At 39.3% G+C, this 18,185-nt stretch overlaps 1 protein-coding gene across 3 annotated transcripts in view; it reads right to left on the bottom strand.

The window, feature by feature from the left end:
- Window positions 1–18,185, bottom strand: part of NRP1 (neuropilin 1) — a 125,872-nt gene that overhangs the window by 72,330 nt on the left and 35,357 nt on the right. For all 3 annotated transcript variants that reach the window (XM_033165423.1, XM_033165421.1, XM_033165420.1), the window contains exon 3: window positions 2,676–2,857. In XM_033165423.1, coding sequence (XP_033021314.1) covers window positions 2,676–2,857 — 182 coding nt within the window. The remainder of the gene's footprint in view (window positions 1–2,675; window positions 2,858–18,185) is intronic.

Genomic DNA, 18,185 nt, shown 5'->3' on the forward strand with positions numbered 1-18,185 from the left:
TTTTGTTGTGGAAGGAAAACCTTTGTTCCTATAAAAGTTAAGACCCTCAGGGTTTACTTTATTCATTAATTATCTAGTTTTGGTTAGAGGACTCTCTCGGCTTCTGAATGTGTGATTCATTAGTCTGCTTCCAAGTACAGCCAAAGCTTGTGCCAAAAAATGATCTCACTGCTACTCAGTGGCCAGTCAATAAAGATTTGACCAAAGAGCAGGGAGACTAGGGACCATTTGCCAGTCCTTCTAATAGTGGAAAACCTTCCTGCTACCCTCTGGGTTGCATTCTAGTAGTACAGCATTCACTCACAGCATGCTAGGTTCCGGTAGGTAGCCGTGTTGGTCTGACGCAGTCGAAATAATTAAAAAATTGTCCACTATCACTTTAGCGACCAACTAAGTTTGTTCTGGGTATAAGCTTTCATGTGCATGCACGCTTCTTCAGATACACCAAAACAGAAGTTACCAGACCCTGAAAACTACGGAGAGATCTGGTCTGAATAGACATATTGGATTCTTGTCTCATTACATATGCTAAAGCTATTTTTGTTCATCTGCATACTATCCCTTGCTTTTTCCTGTAGGACTAACTACAGTCGTTAACAGTCGTCAACTGGTTTACCATACCTTTGAGTCAATCACCCATCTCCTACTACCCTTCTGAGGAAAAACCCCACCCCACCCTCCCACTATATATTAGGGTCTGGTGACTTCTGTTTCAGTGTATCTGAAGAAGTGTGCATGCACACAAAAGCTTATACCCAGAGCATGCTAGGTGTAAGGTGTTGCTTGAAAACCTATGTTAAGTACCACCCACCATCCACTTCTTTAGCAGAAATGCTCTGATGATGTTCTTTGTTATCTGCCCCCTTTGTTTTCTGTGGGAATCCTGAGTGGACAGACTAACTCATCAACTGCAAAGCTTACCACATTAATAAAAGCTGAAATGTTTTATTGTATTTATTATTTCATTTACGTTCCACCTTTCCTCCAAAGAGCTTAAGGTGGCATACATGGTTGTCCCCCTCCCTGTTTTATTCTCACAACCACCCTAGGATATAGGTTATAAACCACATAGCAAACAGTCACTATTATAAAAAAGGAGTCAACAAATTCTAAGTGTGTGTGTGTGTGTGTGTGTGTGTGTGTGTGTTTGCTTCAGAAATATCAACAGCATAGAGTATAAATTGCTGTTGGACTCCACAGTTTTGTTATTAGGAATAGTGGATGAGGTGACACCAAATAAATTTAAGAAAATAGTGAACAATGTTAATTACTGTGAGAATATTGCCGGATGCTATCAGTATCACAGTACTATGAGTAGTACAGTAGCACATAATCCTAACAGTAGGAAGGATGTGAAAATGCAAAACTAATTAACTAAATAAACCAGTGGATTATTTTTTTTTATAAATTTATTCAATAATGGAACAAAAGAGCTAATTGCCAGTATACTGGAAGAGAGGTCTTGGAACTAAACTTAACAAATCCAATAATAGCAGAATGGATTTTAATTACACATTTAATTAAACATTCAAACATATGATCTAATTTAAATTAAGGTGCATCATTATATATATTTTTCTCAGCCAACACTTCCTTTAGGTACATGAACTTTTTCCTCTTTATTTAATGAAAATGTAAGAATTGTCGCCACACAGCTCACATTGGAGGATTTGCAATGCCACAGCACAAACCTTGATTTGAATGAAGTCAGGGATGGGTTGCGGAGGAAAAGTAAAGGCAGGTTGCACAACAGCAGTGGGTATAGCATGGGAGTAAGAAAGGGAAGGCACTGAGAGGGGAAAAGTTATGATTTCAAACAACATCAGAAGTTTGAACAAAGCAGGGATGGAGGGAAATGAGAGGAAATTGGCAGTTTTAAACAATGGCAGAGGTCTAAGTAAAGTGCCTCGAAGTTTAATGTGAGCAAGCAGTTTGCTGGTGCACAAGTTCAATCCTGGCCGACTGTTCTTGGCTTGTTTGGATGAAGCCTGGGTTTAGATCAAACAGCAAACCAAAGCTTATGATTTCTTGCTCCTGGAGCAGTATGGTCAACAAAGCTGCTCGTTTGTGTTAAACCATAGTTCAGCATCTATTATGGTTTAATATAACATGTGTACCAAGACATAGTGATTTAAGCATTTCCTGTCATAAGCAGCAAAAGGATTATTTCTGTTAGGGATAAGGGAACAGAGCAAGTGTGGGCAACCTGCGATCCTCCAGAGGTCTTTAGACTTTAACACCCATCAACAAAGGCAACATGGTCAACGGTCAGTGGTGGTGTGAGTTATAGTCCAACAATATCTGGAGGGTCACCGGTTCTCCACCTCTCCAATAAAGGAAGTTTATAACCATCATGACTTTCTTGTATAGTTTCCATAAAAACACTACTGAAAACAGAATGCTAGAAGATATGAATGTTAAATATGTTTTCATCAAGATAGGCTAAGAGATAGCAACTTAACTACAGTTACTCTCCGAGCTCCATGGGTGAGTAGACATTTGAACCCAGGATTCCCATTAATCCAACACTCTTGCCACTGATCCATTATAAATTGTTATTTTAATTACCCCCAGCCCCAATACTAGGCCTCTTCAGTTTGAACAATCCCTATTGTTAATATTTTAGACTTGAAATAATTAGCATGACTGAACAACCTTAAACTATTTTTGCTCACCTTTTTTGAAAACTTCATAGCGAATGGAAAAGCCTGCTCCATGAGTTTCATAATCAGAGACAAACTTGATTAAGAGGTATGGTCCTGTAGATATCACAGGAGGAGGGGCGATCTTGCCGCAAAACTTTCCCCACACTCGGCCATTTGAGTTGTCTCCATCAATCACTTCAACGTAATCGTACCTGGTAGATAAATTGAAGAAAGAAACTTTTAACTTCCAGGAAAGAAAAGAGAGCTAATTAATTTAGGAACCATAGCCATGCAGCATACATAATGAAGAAAAATGCTAGCCTGTTTGGAAGCTGCATTATTCTGAGAGATGTAAGCAAAATGCAATAATTAAAATGGACTACATCATGTCTGTAGACATCATCTGGCAACATGGAACTATTAGGAAGAATGGTGCCCATTATGCTTACAGACAATGTCAGCTAAAGTAACCAATTAACAAGAAAAAGGAAATCTCATGAGCACAATTCTGTATTATTAAATTGCATCCTTTGTCTATAGTGGCATTGTTATCAATACATAATACACAGCGTTCTTTTCAAATGGCGAAGTTCTCGCCTGAATTCTAAAATGCCTTTTCAGCTTTAATTTCTGTATAATACTTTAATTTCTGTATGCAGCTCTCTAAACATAGGTCCAGATAATAATTTATGACGCTCTAAATATTTAACACTCTTTACTACTCCACTGTGTTCTTTATTGCTGTATATCTTAGCACATATCCTTTTTGCATCACATCACTTGAAATATCTGTATAATGTTAGATCTGTTGCACACACAAAAAAGAACATGGCCTCAAGTTTCATTTTGAAATGTCTAATCTAAGTGACTTGATTGATTATATTCATACCGAACACAATAATGATAATTTATATCCTACTGTTTCATCTGTATGGGCATGTTAAAATACACTTCTGTATGATAAACTCCAAATGAAAGGATAAGAGATGAATATTGCATTGATTGAAAATGCGTAACTGCCGTATACAAACTCAGCCATTACTCTATTTAGCTTAAAGTGGTTCACTCTGACTGAAGGCAGGTCTTCAGTGCCATAGAGCAGGACTTCACCACCAGAGAACCTTTCAACCATAGATACTGAGGACTGAACCCAGAACCTTTTCAATGCAAGACACAGATTCTACTAAGGAGTTATGCCCCCTCCCTTATTGATATTGGAAGTTTACCTAAGTATAAGATTGAAATCAGCAGCTAAAAAACTTATGGGTCAATGGCCAGGACCAAAAGAATCACATAACTGGTTCTGCACACCAAGGAAAGCTATGGGCTTGTTATTTCTTGATTCTTCCCAATGTGCTATTGCAGTAATCCTCAAAAGAACTTCATCTCATTTTAAATGCTTTAGAATGCTTATTATTATTATTATTATTATTATTATTATTATTATTGCATTTGATGTCCTGAGTTCCTTCAGGAGGAAGGGCAGAATATATGCCCAGTTCCAAAGATCATAGAAGCTCAATCCACAGCAACTTGGAGCAGGGCTTCTGGTGTGACTGCCCCTGTTCTGTGGAATAGAATTCCTGTTGAGATACAATTGATGCCTGCACTTTCTGGAAACAAGTGAAGACATTTTTTTGTGCCAACAGGCTTTCCCAGAGGGATAAATGTGTCTTTACCATTAGTGCCCACTTGTTAGCGTTTTAGTCTTGTTTTAAGTGTATTTGTTGTTTTGGTGTTCACACTGGCAATGTTCATGCCATAACAGCACGAGAAGAGCCTGTTGGATCAGACCAATGGCGCATCCAGTCCAGCATCACATTCTCACAGTGGCCAACCAGATGCCTGTAGGAAACCTACAAGCAGGGGTCTGAGTACAAGAGCATTCTCTTCCCATCCCATTTCCATTGATATTCACAAGAATTACAACATTGGTGACCACATGCTTGTGGTGGTAGACAATTATGTCTACCTGGGTTCCACCATAACAAACAATCTCTCAACTGTCTTACTTTTCTCCAAGCAAAATTTTAAACAAGTTATTAATTATATAACCCATTTGTATAATGGGTATTACAAGTGGAAATTGTCCAAAACAGTTCTGCTCTACCTTGGAGTGTAAAATGAGATTTTATAAGTTTCCAAGCATGTGCACTCAGCATTCAGCAGACCAGATGTCCAAATTGGTTACTATGGACTATGGGACCAGATCACCCAACCAAACCATCATTTATCAGATGAGTGTCTTCTCAGTTTAGGTCCATTCTCCCATTTGTTTGTTTGTTTGTTTTGCAAATGTTTTATGTAGTTTACATCCAGATTTTATGTAGTTTACATTTCACTTCTTTTCAAGCAGGCTTACTTTCAGAAGGGGGATAGTTGAATTTCCAAGTAACTCTGCCACAGCTGGTTCTGGGAACTACAATTCTCAAACCCACACGAAGAAATCTTGTATTTTTGGAACTGAGGAAAGACTGCCTGCCACTGGTTTATACTTCATTAAATAATTATAGCTCTTCCAACAATTAGCTGGACAGATGTCTTGTAATTTTCCTCTTCCTGTTCATGTCCCCCTTCCTGGCCATTGTTTCGTCTACTGTTCCCTCATTACTACAGATCTCCTGTTTTGCTTTCGTACAAAGAAACCCATACGTCGTAATGACCACCATAATTTTTGTTCTTGCTAACTACTGTGGAAGGGGAGTGGATTGCTTCTGGCCACGTACAACAAGAGACACTTTACAACCAAAACTCAAAGACTCCAACTTTTCCTGTACTACATCAACATTATTAGTATTAGGATGTGTAATGTATTTAGGTGCACAGATCCAATGGCGTAAATTTGAACTTTGTTTTAAACACTGCAAGACAACACTGCATCTACAAATATAATTAGTTTTAAAAACTGATCTCAAATATTGAGGCAAAACAGGGAAAAGGTGGGCACTCCTAGGATGATCCTAGGAGTGAAGGATTGAAACTAGGCTGTAAGAAGGATGCTGGAAAGTCATGAAATGGCATGTCCACATGTTGATTTGAGCCCCTTTCTAATACATAGAAATGGACCAGTATGGCAAATCTTTTATTTCTTTCTGCTCCATTACGTCGGCTTTTAAAATCTATCAACTAGCTTCCCTCCCACCCTACAATCTCATTTTCTTTTCATTATCCTACTATAACTGACATTAATTTGTTCTGGCCATTTTGTCCCATTTGCTATGCACACTGAAATGGCCCAAATTATATCAATGTATGGAGGATTTTTTTAATTTTTTTTGTAATGGCAGTAATGTAAACTATATCTGACAATTCTAAAGTGAGCTGAGGGGGAAAACTGTCTTTACAATGACCAGTGCCACCTTTAACAATGCAGTTCCAAACTGTCTGTGGCCCATTACTTATGTTTACATGAGATCTCAGGAGACAACTGCAAAGATGATATCACTAGTTAAAGTGGACAGCTAAAGGCTCTCTAAATTAAAAATGGCATTACCTCACTGGCTAAAACTGTATGCCAGCTTTGGTATATATCAAACAGAAAATAAGACTGACTCTGATGGTACTGTAAACATTAACATATGTGAAATATTGTTCTAGCAGCATTTCCTCTTATACGTCGGATGCTTTAGTAGCCATTGATCAGCATATTAGCTTCGCTGTCCTTTTTCAAAGGCAAGGAAACAAAAAGAGGAAATGTTCACTCTGAGACAGTTTTGCAGATGTTTCACGTGGTTAAGATGGCACGCAAAGAGATCAGAAAGACGGATTTACAATTGCCCTGCCTTAAAAAAAAAAAGAATCAAGGTTTTTCTACACATGTGTGTCTAAGAATATAGCACAACTGTTTGCTGCAGCCTTTCAGATTAGAGCAACAGTATTTCTCGTGGGTCAGGATGATACTTGTGGGTTCTTGCACCTCCTGGGATTGCTCATGGGCGCTGATTGTTTACATAGATAGTCCTTTTCCCAATTTGTGAAATATTTATTGAAAAGTTAACTGAAAGAAAGAAGGCGCACAAAGCTGCCAGCTGCTTTCTAAATTTAGCTGATCAGCTGCTTGATACACAGCCCAGCTGAAGCTGAAACACTAGGATTTAAGCTGTTTAAAAAGAATCCATTAAAAACTGATATTCTGAGAATATGGGTTGTGAGGATCAATACAGAACTTAGTGTAGGACAAAGTGGTTCATGGGATGGATCAAGCACACACCTGACTCCTGCAGCTCAGCTCACATTCATGACACTATTGGTCAATACTTTTTCCAAAAGCTTTGCTGCAAGGTCATAGGTGTGGGCTGAACTGTACATGTGCCTGAACCTATTCTAAGAATGTAAGACGGGCCCTTATAAAAATGCAAGAAGACCTATGTAGTCAAGTATCCTGTTCTCACAGTGATCAAGTGGATGGGAAGCCACTTCAAGCATGTGTGCCACATTCAGATTTGGGAAAGGAGTGCAGTTATGTGACAGACTGCACACTTTGAATTCAGAAGGTCCCAGGCTCAGTTTCCAGCATCTCCAGTTCAAAAGGAATCACTGGTAACACTGGCAGGCAATGTGAAAGGCTCTCTGCCTGAAAGCCAGGAGAGATGCCACCAATCAGAACAGGTGGACAAATGATTTAACTTTGGTGTGAGACAGAATCTAGGTTTCAATGGATCCACCAATCCCCATTATTAACTAATCAATTTGGTATTGTGGTTTGGCCCTCAGTTTCACTTATCTCCACAGTAATAAATTCGCTAACATCTAAGTACTTTGTCTAACTAGGGTCTACAAGACTCTCTAGTCTGTGAAGATGTATTTGGAGATTTTAAGCAGTTCCATTCAAATGAATGGGACTGAACTGCCTTGCATCTAGTTCAATATGTGAGGACCTGGTAACAACTTGGTAGCAGGGTTACCCACTTTCTGTGCACCAGCAATCCTTTCTAAAGCACAGAACAGGCACTCTAGCAGCAATTTAGGCCAACTAACCATGAATGAGAGGTTGGCTCTTCAGTATAGCAATTCCTGCCATATGAGGTTTAAGCTACTCATTATGTGTAGTTTCCCCCCTGATGTTTTCTTTCCTTATGTAAAGGCTGGGCTTCAATGTGAAGTTAACATGAATGCGTTAGTAGAAGGGAATCATAACTCTGTTTATGTGCTCCAGCTTTCCATTTCCAAAGCTGATGCTTTCAGCCATGCAAAAGAAAACAAACTGGTACCCTCCACATCTATTCTATTTAAGGCCAAAAGCAGCTGGGAAAGGGAGCAGAAGGGGACATCATTGTTCCTCTTTACATTCTGGTCTCTTGTTGGAGACTCAGCTGATGATTTGGGAAGGAAGGAAGGAAGGAAGGAAGGAAGGAAGGAAGGAAGGAAGGGACTACATTTGATTAATATATGTAGCTAAAATAACTTTGACCAACACAGATTATCAGGACTAGGCAGGACCTCCATCTGCATGTAATGGGAATCAATTAGTTTGCTGCTGAGCTCCCTACATTTAATTGCTTTCGAGAATAAACACCTTCCAGAATCCCACAGATTTTAGAGCCAGAAGCATCCCTGTGATGCTTGCCAATTCCACTGTAACCACAAAAGAAACTAAGATGGAATCCCTCCCCCCCACATTGTTCTGCAGAAATAGTCAAATGGCTTTCACAGATGTATTAAGATCGCAAAGAATGTAATCCAGCCTTCAACAAATTCTGCATCTAGTCTGACACAATTATTGCTTCATAAATTCTGTGACATCCACATGGCAAGATTAGCAGTGAGTATATAGATGGGAAAAAGAGAAAGTGAAAACAGCCAGTGGTCTCTGAACATCCCATCCTAGCAATAAATAAAATTATTCAGTCCTAGAAGTTACATCAAAGCAATAAGCTTATGCTCAAAGTGTCCTTAAAAATGCAATTCATGGGGATTCTTAAATGAAGCACATCTGTCATTTTAACACCTATTTCAAAACGCCACCCAAGTCCACAGTGCAATAGTTAAAAACAAAAACCTGAGAATGTACATTCACAACTTGAAAACAGCATTGTTACTGAAGAAGCTAGGGAAAGCAGCTTGCATCTCCCTCTGGAGTTGGTACCAGTTCCACTCCATAAGTTTGTCATTAGAAAATGCTGTGCCAGGGACGCAAGTTGGCACACTGGCATTCCTCTAAGGAGACTAAATGTGTCACTTCAGCAGCATACCCAGACAGGATTGGCACACATCCCAGGATGCTGAGCTTGCATTTGTGGCTCTCCCAGCCAGCAAAATCGTTGCTCTGTTATTGCTATCAATGGCATGGCAAATATTTTTACAACATTATAGCTCTACAGGGTCTAGAAGAGCATGGCTATCTGAATACAGACATGTAGCCAAGTACCGCTTAAAGCTTTGTGTTATAAACAGCAGTGGTATTTGGGGAAATGGGAGAAACAAAATCTGACTACTTGTGGCTTGTGTTTGGGTAGATGCCCAGATTATGGTAAATAAACATAACCATGCAATCACATTTCCACTCCCTAGGTTCTCCTGAGAAATCTCATTTCCACAATCTTTGGAGGCTTGAACAGCACTCCTTGTATTTTAAGGCAGGCTGCATATGGTTCCCTGCTAAATGGAAAGTGGCTCAAGGGCAGGGTAAGAATCTTTCCCCATTTCTTTTCCAGTTCCATAACCAGTGGCTGTACATGCTGCTACTAGACACTCATAATTTTATGGTTCAGTAAAAACAATGTCTGGGAAAGATTCCCCCCAGATTTGCAAACGAACATAGAATCCTCTAAGGATCCTTATGCGAGGATTGCAAAATACTATTTTGAAAGCGTTGAGAGTTACAGCTTCAGGAAAAAGGGTAGGCAAACTAAAAAAACAAACTAAAAAAACAAAGGAAGGATGAGATCGTGTTCATTGTAAACCTGCTCCAAAATACAGGTTGGGGAGAATTCTGCATTCCCATCTTCAAATATTAGACAACAGTGAATTGCCCAATATGTCTGTTGTTGTTTTTTGGCTTCTGAACAAGCTTGTGACCTCGTACATGGTGCATTGCTGTTGGTAATAAAGACAATTGTATAGCACTGCTGAGTGCGGAAGTCAACTACTGTACCAAATTACTTATTAAATTCCTATCCCATCCTTCTTCCTAAAGGAGTCAGGCTTGGCACGTTATTTATACTGGAGAGATTTCCATGTCAATGGGCAATAGGATCTTAAAGTTTCTGCTTAGAGTTCATGCAGTATGCTATATGGTCAGAGCTAGAATTGTTCCCCTTGATCCTATCAATCAGCATTTGATCTACGTGTTGAATATTCTCCTCTGAGTATTGCAAGTCCTCCCCATGGGTGTTTCGCTCAAGACACCTGGTAGAGGAAATCTGGCTTTATTGGGAACAGCTTAAAACACCAGCTGTTTCCATAAACTCTGGGTATTGCATGAGGCTGAGGGTGTAAGGGGTGTGAAAAATGTTTGAAAGGTTGCATTTTCAAAACAATAGCGCATGTGAGTTTCGGGTGTCTGTGTATTAACATATATCAACAGACAGCAAAATTCAGAGCTGTTTTTAGGGGGGGAACAGAAAATAGCATGAGATCCAATCACAATTAAGTAATGGATGTTCAGATCAGTTTGATGCTTGTGGAGAAAAGCAAGGAACATTTCCAACAAGAGCTGCAATCATAACCTAACCCCACTTATCTGGGAGTAAGCCCCATTGAATTAAATGGAACATACATCTGAATAGAGGTGGCTAGGATTGCAGCCAAGTTTTATTAACATTTGGGTCTGCTATTAAGTTAGGATAAGCAAAGGATATATTATGTTTGATTACATCTGCTTTTTTTTATTTCACACACAGCTAGACTAGCGAGAGAGAAGCAGAAGCCACAAATTACTTGAAGGAAGACTTCCTGCTTCCAGTGCTTCAATAGACCCATATACCAATACTGACGATAGGCTGAGACTGTGGAATTTACAGCTGTTGACATCATCTTGGACAACCTGGGTGCCAGACATCCCAATACAAACCTCAGTTTGTTATGAAGAGACACTGAGATCAGTTAGGGTGCTATCAGTTTATCTAGAAAGATAAAGCCAAAGAGATATGCAATGTACAAAACCCGCTGTTGCTTTCTCTCGTTATAGCTTACACATTTGAGACCCTTGTTCTAAGGCATACTCAAAAGAATACATTTCTTAAGAGAAAAAAAAACTTTAAAAATAAATGTAAATATGTTAAAGAGCTTAGCTAATTAGCTGAGTTCTTTAAGTTTTGGCATTTTTGTGCAGCACTTATTTGCCCAAACCTACATTTCACACATACTTTAAGTTTCAGTCCATGCCAGTGGTTCCCAAACATTTCCCCCTCCAATGGACCCCACAAAAATTGCTTAATGATTTTTCTTCCTGTTGCAGCAGTTGTGATGTGCTGCGCTAGATGCTGTATGATTTTTAATTGCATTTTTGTTCCTTAAACATCAAATATTAATACAATAAAATGCAGTATAAAAGAAACAATAAAAATACAATTAGAAATCAATATAGATATATTTAATGCACACACACTGCAGACCACCTGAAGCTTCATATACTTTTTAAATGTTGCTCTGAGTGACCATATGACATTATTTTGGAGGAAATCTTGATCTGGAGAATAATCTCAATCTAAAGTATGTTCTAAAGTATGTTTTTCATCTGAAAACAGGCATGCAGCCCAATCCAGGTTGGGATTCTGCAGTTCCTTTTTCTCCAAAACAAAAGCAGAAGGTTAAGTACACTTGTTTAAACATGTACCTGGCACCAGTAGTTTGCCCCTGAAAAAACTCAGGGCCAGCAGAGCTATCCAATTTGAATGATGCTTGTAAAACACAAAGGTGTAAATGACCTTTCCAACCAGTAGATGGTGTTGTATTATTTCCTTACTGCTTAGCTGATTTTCTGCATGTTTCCTTCTTGTTCTGTTCTAAGAAGAACCTGGAGGTGTTACCTGCCACTATTGTATAACCCTTCCACTATATTATGGTGCCATGGCAGAAAAAGATATTTCCTGGTAGACTGCCTTGGTTTCTGGCTGCGTATAACAGAACTGAACTGGGGGCATGGCCTTGTGATGCCCACAAAATAAAACTTCCATTTGGATGCCCACCACTGATGTTCAAGTATAAGTGAAGTCTAAATAAACGTAAAACAAACGTGGAAGAGCAGCTACCTAACCCAGAAAGAGATTATAATACATAGAACTATTTGTTACACAGATCCCAGGTTGTCAGCAAAACTGACAGACTCAAGCCCTTACCCTGCAAGGCAGAGAGCAAGGGCGTTTGAGTTTGCCACTTTTGAAAGCAACCTGTGCTCTGTGTATAGATTATATTGGTGCCCGTAGCAGTGTCTTAAAATCTGGCGACGGAGAGTAATCCAGCTTTGAATGACAAAGAAGCTGCTGCTGTCCTTCGAATGTGCCACTGGGTCCAGTGATCCTGTCCTTGTCTCTCAGCTGGCATCCCCTTCCCAGGCTTGTGCTGGGAAGAGCCAGTGTGGTGTAGTGGTTAAGAGTGGTGAACTCATAATCTGGTGAACTGGGTTCGCGTCTCTGCTCCTCCACATGCAGCTGCTGGGTGACCTTGGGCTAGTCACACTTCTCTGAAGTCTCTCAGCCCAACTCACCTCACAGAGTGTTTGTTGTGGGGGAGGAAGGGAAAGGAGATAGTTAGCCGCTTTGGGACTCCTTAGGGTAGTGATGAAATGGGATATCAAATCCAAACACCACTTCTTCTTCTTTCTTCTTCTTGTGCTCCAAGCTGGACTGCCAGAGCAAGAGTGCGAGCACGACTTCACCCAAACTTTAAGCACCCTCACCTGATGGCGCACACAAAAGCAACCTGCAACTTCTCCTTCATAAAAGTCGCTGCTGTATCAGTCTCTTCAAGTCCCTCCTGTCCCTGGGGAACAGTGAATGAGGGGATGGAGGAGATTCTATGCCCCCCCACCTCAGGTGCCATCTCTTCCCCCAGCCCCGACTTCTGTTCTGCATCCTGCTCCTCCTCTTCCCATCTCCACCTGGTCAGTCTTCCCTGGTCTCCAGCCCTGGCTCATGCCAAGCGCAAAACTCCATAAATTGCTGCCTCTGGATCAGCCTCTTGCCCTCATCCTCTGCTACCCATTCTCCAGCCCCTGATAACCCACAGCATTCTCTGCTCCTCAACTGCACATCACGCCCTCTTCTCTAACTAGGGGTGGGGGGTGGGGTCTGGGTTGCATTGTAACACAAATTTATACTTATTTGCCTTTCCCACACCAATAGGCGAACTTAAACACAGCAGTCCCTCGACATTTGCAACTTACCCCAATTTTGTCATGCAGTTCTACGGAAGACAGGGGTAAGCACACACACAAATGCTTATATTGGTGAAAATAATGGTAATTATATTATAATGGCATTATATTAGGATAAATTAATTTCTTTATTTTTAAAATAAAAGCTGCTGTGGTGCTCTCAATGTTGATGGACCCCAACTCCCATCAGCTCAGCCAGTATCACCGGCGGTCAAGAATGATGGGTGCCATAGTCCAACAACATCTGGAGAGCCACAGGTTTTCCACTCATGCTTTAATGTGATTATTAAATTATACTACAAATGAGGACCCTTTTTAGAATAGTTTTACAATTTTGAAATGTTTCTATACCAGATGAATTAATATAATAATAATAATAATAATAATAATAATAATAATGCTATTTTTTAGCCCTGGAAACAAGATTTCCCTTTGTTAAAGAAGAAATGTTCTGAAATGCAAGAATTTCAAATTGGGTGGTGGTGTGGGGAGAGAAAACACTTAGCAATTTAAAGACTTCAGATTTGATGGCGTTTTCCAGTGTCAAGCTGGTGAAGTTCAGCCTTTATAGGAAATTCACATGCCTTTAATTACTCCAGATCCAGTCCCGAAGTAAAAAATGTGACATATGGAAGACATTAGGGTCATTTACAACTTGTTCGCCTCCCTACCTCACTGCAAAACGTTAGTTTCTGCCAACTTTCCACTGTTCTCTGCAAAATAAAAAACGCAGTCTGATTTTATTGGCTGTATATCTCAAAAGTCACAAGATTTATGAAATTACCAAGTCATTTTTCAACGTTCTGATTCATTGTTATTTATCCATTCTCCAGTTTCATTGCATTTTTGTTTTTGTTTTTTACAGATCATTTTGTTTCTGTAAAATACTGGGATTAGTTAACAACTTTGCTTGGTAGTGACTTTCTATGGGGCATTGAAGAAATGCATCATAGGAGGGAGAACCAATCACTAGAAGGCCATAGGAAGCTGTCTTATACTGAACCAGACCATTGATTCATCTAGATCAGTATTGTGTATAAATGAGTGGCAGGAGCTCTCCAGGATTTTCTGAATGGGGTTAATGGCTCCATGCCTTCTTTTTTGTGAATTGACCTCTAAATCTATTTTCATGAAGAGTTGAGTCCATTATATAGATAGATCATTTCAATTCACATCCGGCTGTCATTGTTTAAGGTCTCTCCCCAACCCATGATTTCAATTTTACGTCTGTTTTTACGATTTTGTGACATTTTACTTTACATTGGCTTTATTATGTAAACCACTTGGAGACCTTATGTTGAACTGGAGCACTTTACAAACGTTGTAAATAAAGAGAATAAACAAACGAATGAATGAATGAATGAATGAATGAAGGCTCAATAAGGGCTGCCACTTAGTAAGCTAGAAACATGGAAACCCTCAAGGGTTAAATAAAAACTATAATATGACTTAGACCAGAAGCATTAAAAATAATAATCAACCAATTAGTGCAATTTTCTGAACAGAGTGAACACAACCAATGTATCTATATAAAACAAAACAAAAAAGCTACTAAACCCATTAAGTGTTGCTTTTGATGTGCCCGACTGGTTTAATGATTTGCCTTTGGTTTGATGCTGTTTAACATGTAGTGCTGAATGCACTAATAAGGTCTCTTAATTGGTACGTATGGAATCATCAGGTCCCTTTCTTGGAATATCTAATGAGCGCCGGGCATAAAGTTTGTACCATAATGAGAACGATATCCTTGTGATCCTTTGACGTTCCATGGAAATTTAGAGGAACCTTTTGATGATAGTAAGAACTATGAATCACGTCAGCGAGAATGATTTAAACACCTGGTTTATCAGCAATTACTAGTTATGATATGTGTGGCCGTAAGCTAAGAAACTCAGCTAAGAAAAAACTATTACACTGATATTAGTTTTTCCTTTAAAAATGCATTTCAAACATTTGAAATATTTTATCTGTTGAGGTTAATCCATGACCACCAATTTGGCCAGGGCTCTTGTTTAATAAAACAGGAGGCTAAAGGAGGAGCCAGGCTGTCAATGCACATTACAGCTCTATAATGCAGTTTATGGAAATTTTCCTTCAGGGTAATCAGGGAGTGATAATCTATAAATGCAGGAACATGATTGATAAGTATATAAATAATTCCATTCAGAAACATGAAAGACCATTAAGGCCAATGGCTAAGCACTCAAAAGGCTCCATTATTCTACACCCTTTACTTGGGCTTAGGCCCTGTAATGAACTCCATGTGAATTGACTCCAGAGTATACATGGAATTGCTCTGAGGAATGCATCATTAGTATGGATTAATGACTTCCCCTATATGTCCATATCGCCAGTATGTCTGGCATGCACACATTTACTGCACACAATTACTGCGGACTGCAAAACTTAGATAACATTAAAATTATATATCATTGCAATTTTTTTAAATATATTGTCATATAAATAATGTTTACTTTTGAAGGCTAAACAGGTTCATCTAATCCAGATTTAATTTCTATTGATTTCCAGGTAAGTGTATATAGAATCGCAGCATAAAGATTTTTTTTTAAAAAAATGTAGTAACATTTTATTGCAATGATAAAAGCATACAAAGAAATATATCAGACTTGGTCTAGTCCAGGGGTCAGCAAACTTTTTCAGCAGGGGGCCAGTCCACTGTCCCTCAGACCTTGTGGGGGGCCCTACTATATTTTTGGGGGGGAGATGATGAAAGAATTCCTATGCCCCACAAATAACCCAGAGATGCATTTTAAATACAGGTGAAACTCGAAAAATTTGAATATCTTGTAAAAGTCCATTTATGTGAGCAATTGTTTTCATTAGCTACTGGAGTTTAATATACAAGATAGACTCATGACATGCCAAGCGAGATATGTCAAGCCTTTGTTTGTTATAATTGTGATGATTATGGCGTACCTATTTATCTATTTGCACTTTGACGTGCTTTCGAACTGCTAGGTTGGCAGGAGCTGGGACCAGACAATGGGAGCTCACCCCATCGTGGGGATTCGAACCGCCAACCTTCTGATCGGCAAGCCCTAGGCTCTGTGGTTTAGACCACAGCGCCACCCGCGTCCCTATATTTCGTTTACCTGGGAGTAAAACCCATTGAACCCAACGGGACTTGCTTCTGAGTAGGTTTGCAAAGGATTAAACCATTAACATCATTTCCTGCTGAAGCAATTCCAGCTCTCTATAATTCTCTGCCTTTGTCAGGGTTCAAGGGTGAAACATAGGTGATTTTTTTCAGGAACTGCTGTTAAACCACAGAGCCTAGGGCTTGCTGATCGAAGGTCGTCAGTTCGAATCCCTGCGATGGGGTGAGCTCGTGTTGCTCGGTCCCTGCTCCTGTCAACCTAGCAGTTCGAAAGCACGTCAAAGTGCAAGTAGATAAATAGGTACCGCTCCGGCGGGAAGGTAAACGACATTTCCATGCGGTGCTCTGGTTCGACAGAAGCGGCTTTGTCATGCTGGCCACATGACCTGGAAGCTGTACGTCGGCTCCCTCGGCCAGTAACGCTAGATGAGCACCGCAACCCCAGAATCGGACACGACTGGACCTAATGGTCAGGGGTCGCTTTACCTTTATCTTATTCTGCTCTATGAGAAATATGAAAAAAGGAACTTAAGGCTTCTAACCTATACTCACTGACCTGGAAGTTAGTACCACTGAACTGAAAAGGTATTAACTTTGGAGTAGACATGTCTAAGATTATACTATCAATCACTAAAACAACACTTTCCATGTTACTGCAAGAAAACAAAGCTCTAATATCTGTTAACAAACCAATCAACGTTTTCTCTAAACCCTCTTTGGTGCTGAATTATATTATCTTGATTTTAAACTACAGCTTGTTGTAACATGGTACCCATCATGATTTCAGTATATAAAAGTCGACCCTGTCGAGTAACTTTTAGTGCCATTTTTACTGTGCATGCTGTTTAAGCTAAAATGTAAATACAGCCCCAGTTATAACTAGATTGATATTATGATAAAACATCCCATAGAAATTTAAAGCCACTAAGCCCGAGTTCAGCTTCTTCGTATCATATATCCCTGGAATGTCACAGCTTTTATGAGTTATGTGACCTTGCGATTTATATGGGCCTTGAGAAATAACTATGTGTTTAGAATGGGGGGAAATCAAGGCTAATAAAACTTCCCAGTAGCCTAAACGCAGGAACAGCTTGTTAGCTAGGGTCAGCCACATGACCCAAAGCATAGTGACAGCTCATTGTTATGACTGCAAGATGGGCGGATTCAGACATGGTAATTAAAAAAAAAACCCAGTTCCAATGATTTTATTTAAATAATAATAATTAAGAGAGGAGCATATGTTCAAATGAAATAGAACTTTGAAAAAAAAAGTGATGAATTATAATTCATGAAGTCATTCTGTCACATCTTAGGAAAATTTGGTCTTTCCAAACAGAAAGGGGAGTAAAATCCCCGTTGTTTTCAAAATACACTTTGTGCATACTGTAGTTAATCTGCAAACATACTGCTATTCCTTCTAAAAAAAAAAAAGTTCATATATGATGTCCTATGGGTTTGAGGGCATCAATGCACACATGCAGTTCCACCATCAACAAGTATTTTTTTTTATATGAACAGATCAATTGTCCATGTGGACTTGCTCCTTTCATTGAAATGGGCAGTCCATGCACATAAATGTTTGATGTTTACACTAAAGTGCTGGAGAGACTCTAAAGTGGGGTAGATATCTACAGAGCTTGAATAATTTTCTTTGAAGTCAATAAAGATTTCACTGATTTCAGTAAAAATGATAGAACATTTGGGCTGAAATGAATATGATCCCATAAATCTATTAGGAGCTATATGGAACTTGCAAGGTGCAAGTTTAAAAGACCAAACAGATCCTCTCCTTCTTTGATTGTCTGAGAAATTTATATTTTCCTATGAATATTTCTTATGACTAGAGAGCTGAATTTTATCAGCAAAACAAACATTGGTGGTTCCAGATGCCAGCTTCCAAGATAATCACAACCTGGAGAATGACCTTTGTGTTTGTTTCATAAGGCTCAGGAACAGCAAACACAAGCAGCGACTGTTTTTAATGTAGACATCATTGTAGTGGCTGACATTTAAAAAAAATCATACATAATTGCATTCCTTGTGAACAGCTCTTCTACTTCATGCCACATAGTATACGTATTGCTAAGTATTTCCTTTTGAAATTTTA

The sequence above is a fragment of the Lacerta agilis genome, chromosome 12 (assembly GCF_009819535.1).
Source record: "Lacerta agilis isolate rLacAgi1 chromosome 12, rLacAgi1.pri, whole genome shotgun sequence".
Lineage (NCBI taxonomy): Eukaryota > Metazoa > Chordata > Lepidosauria > Squamata > Lacertidae > Lacerta > Lacerta agilis.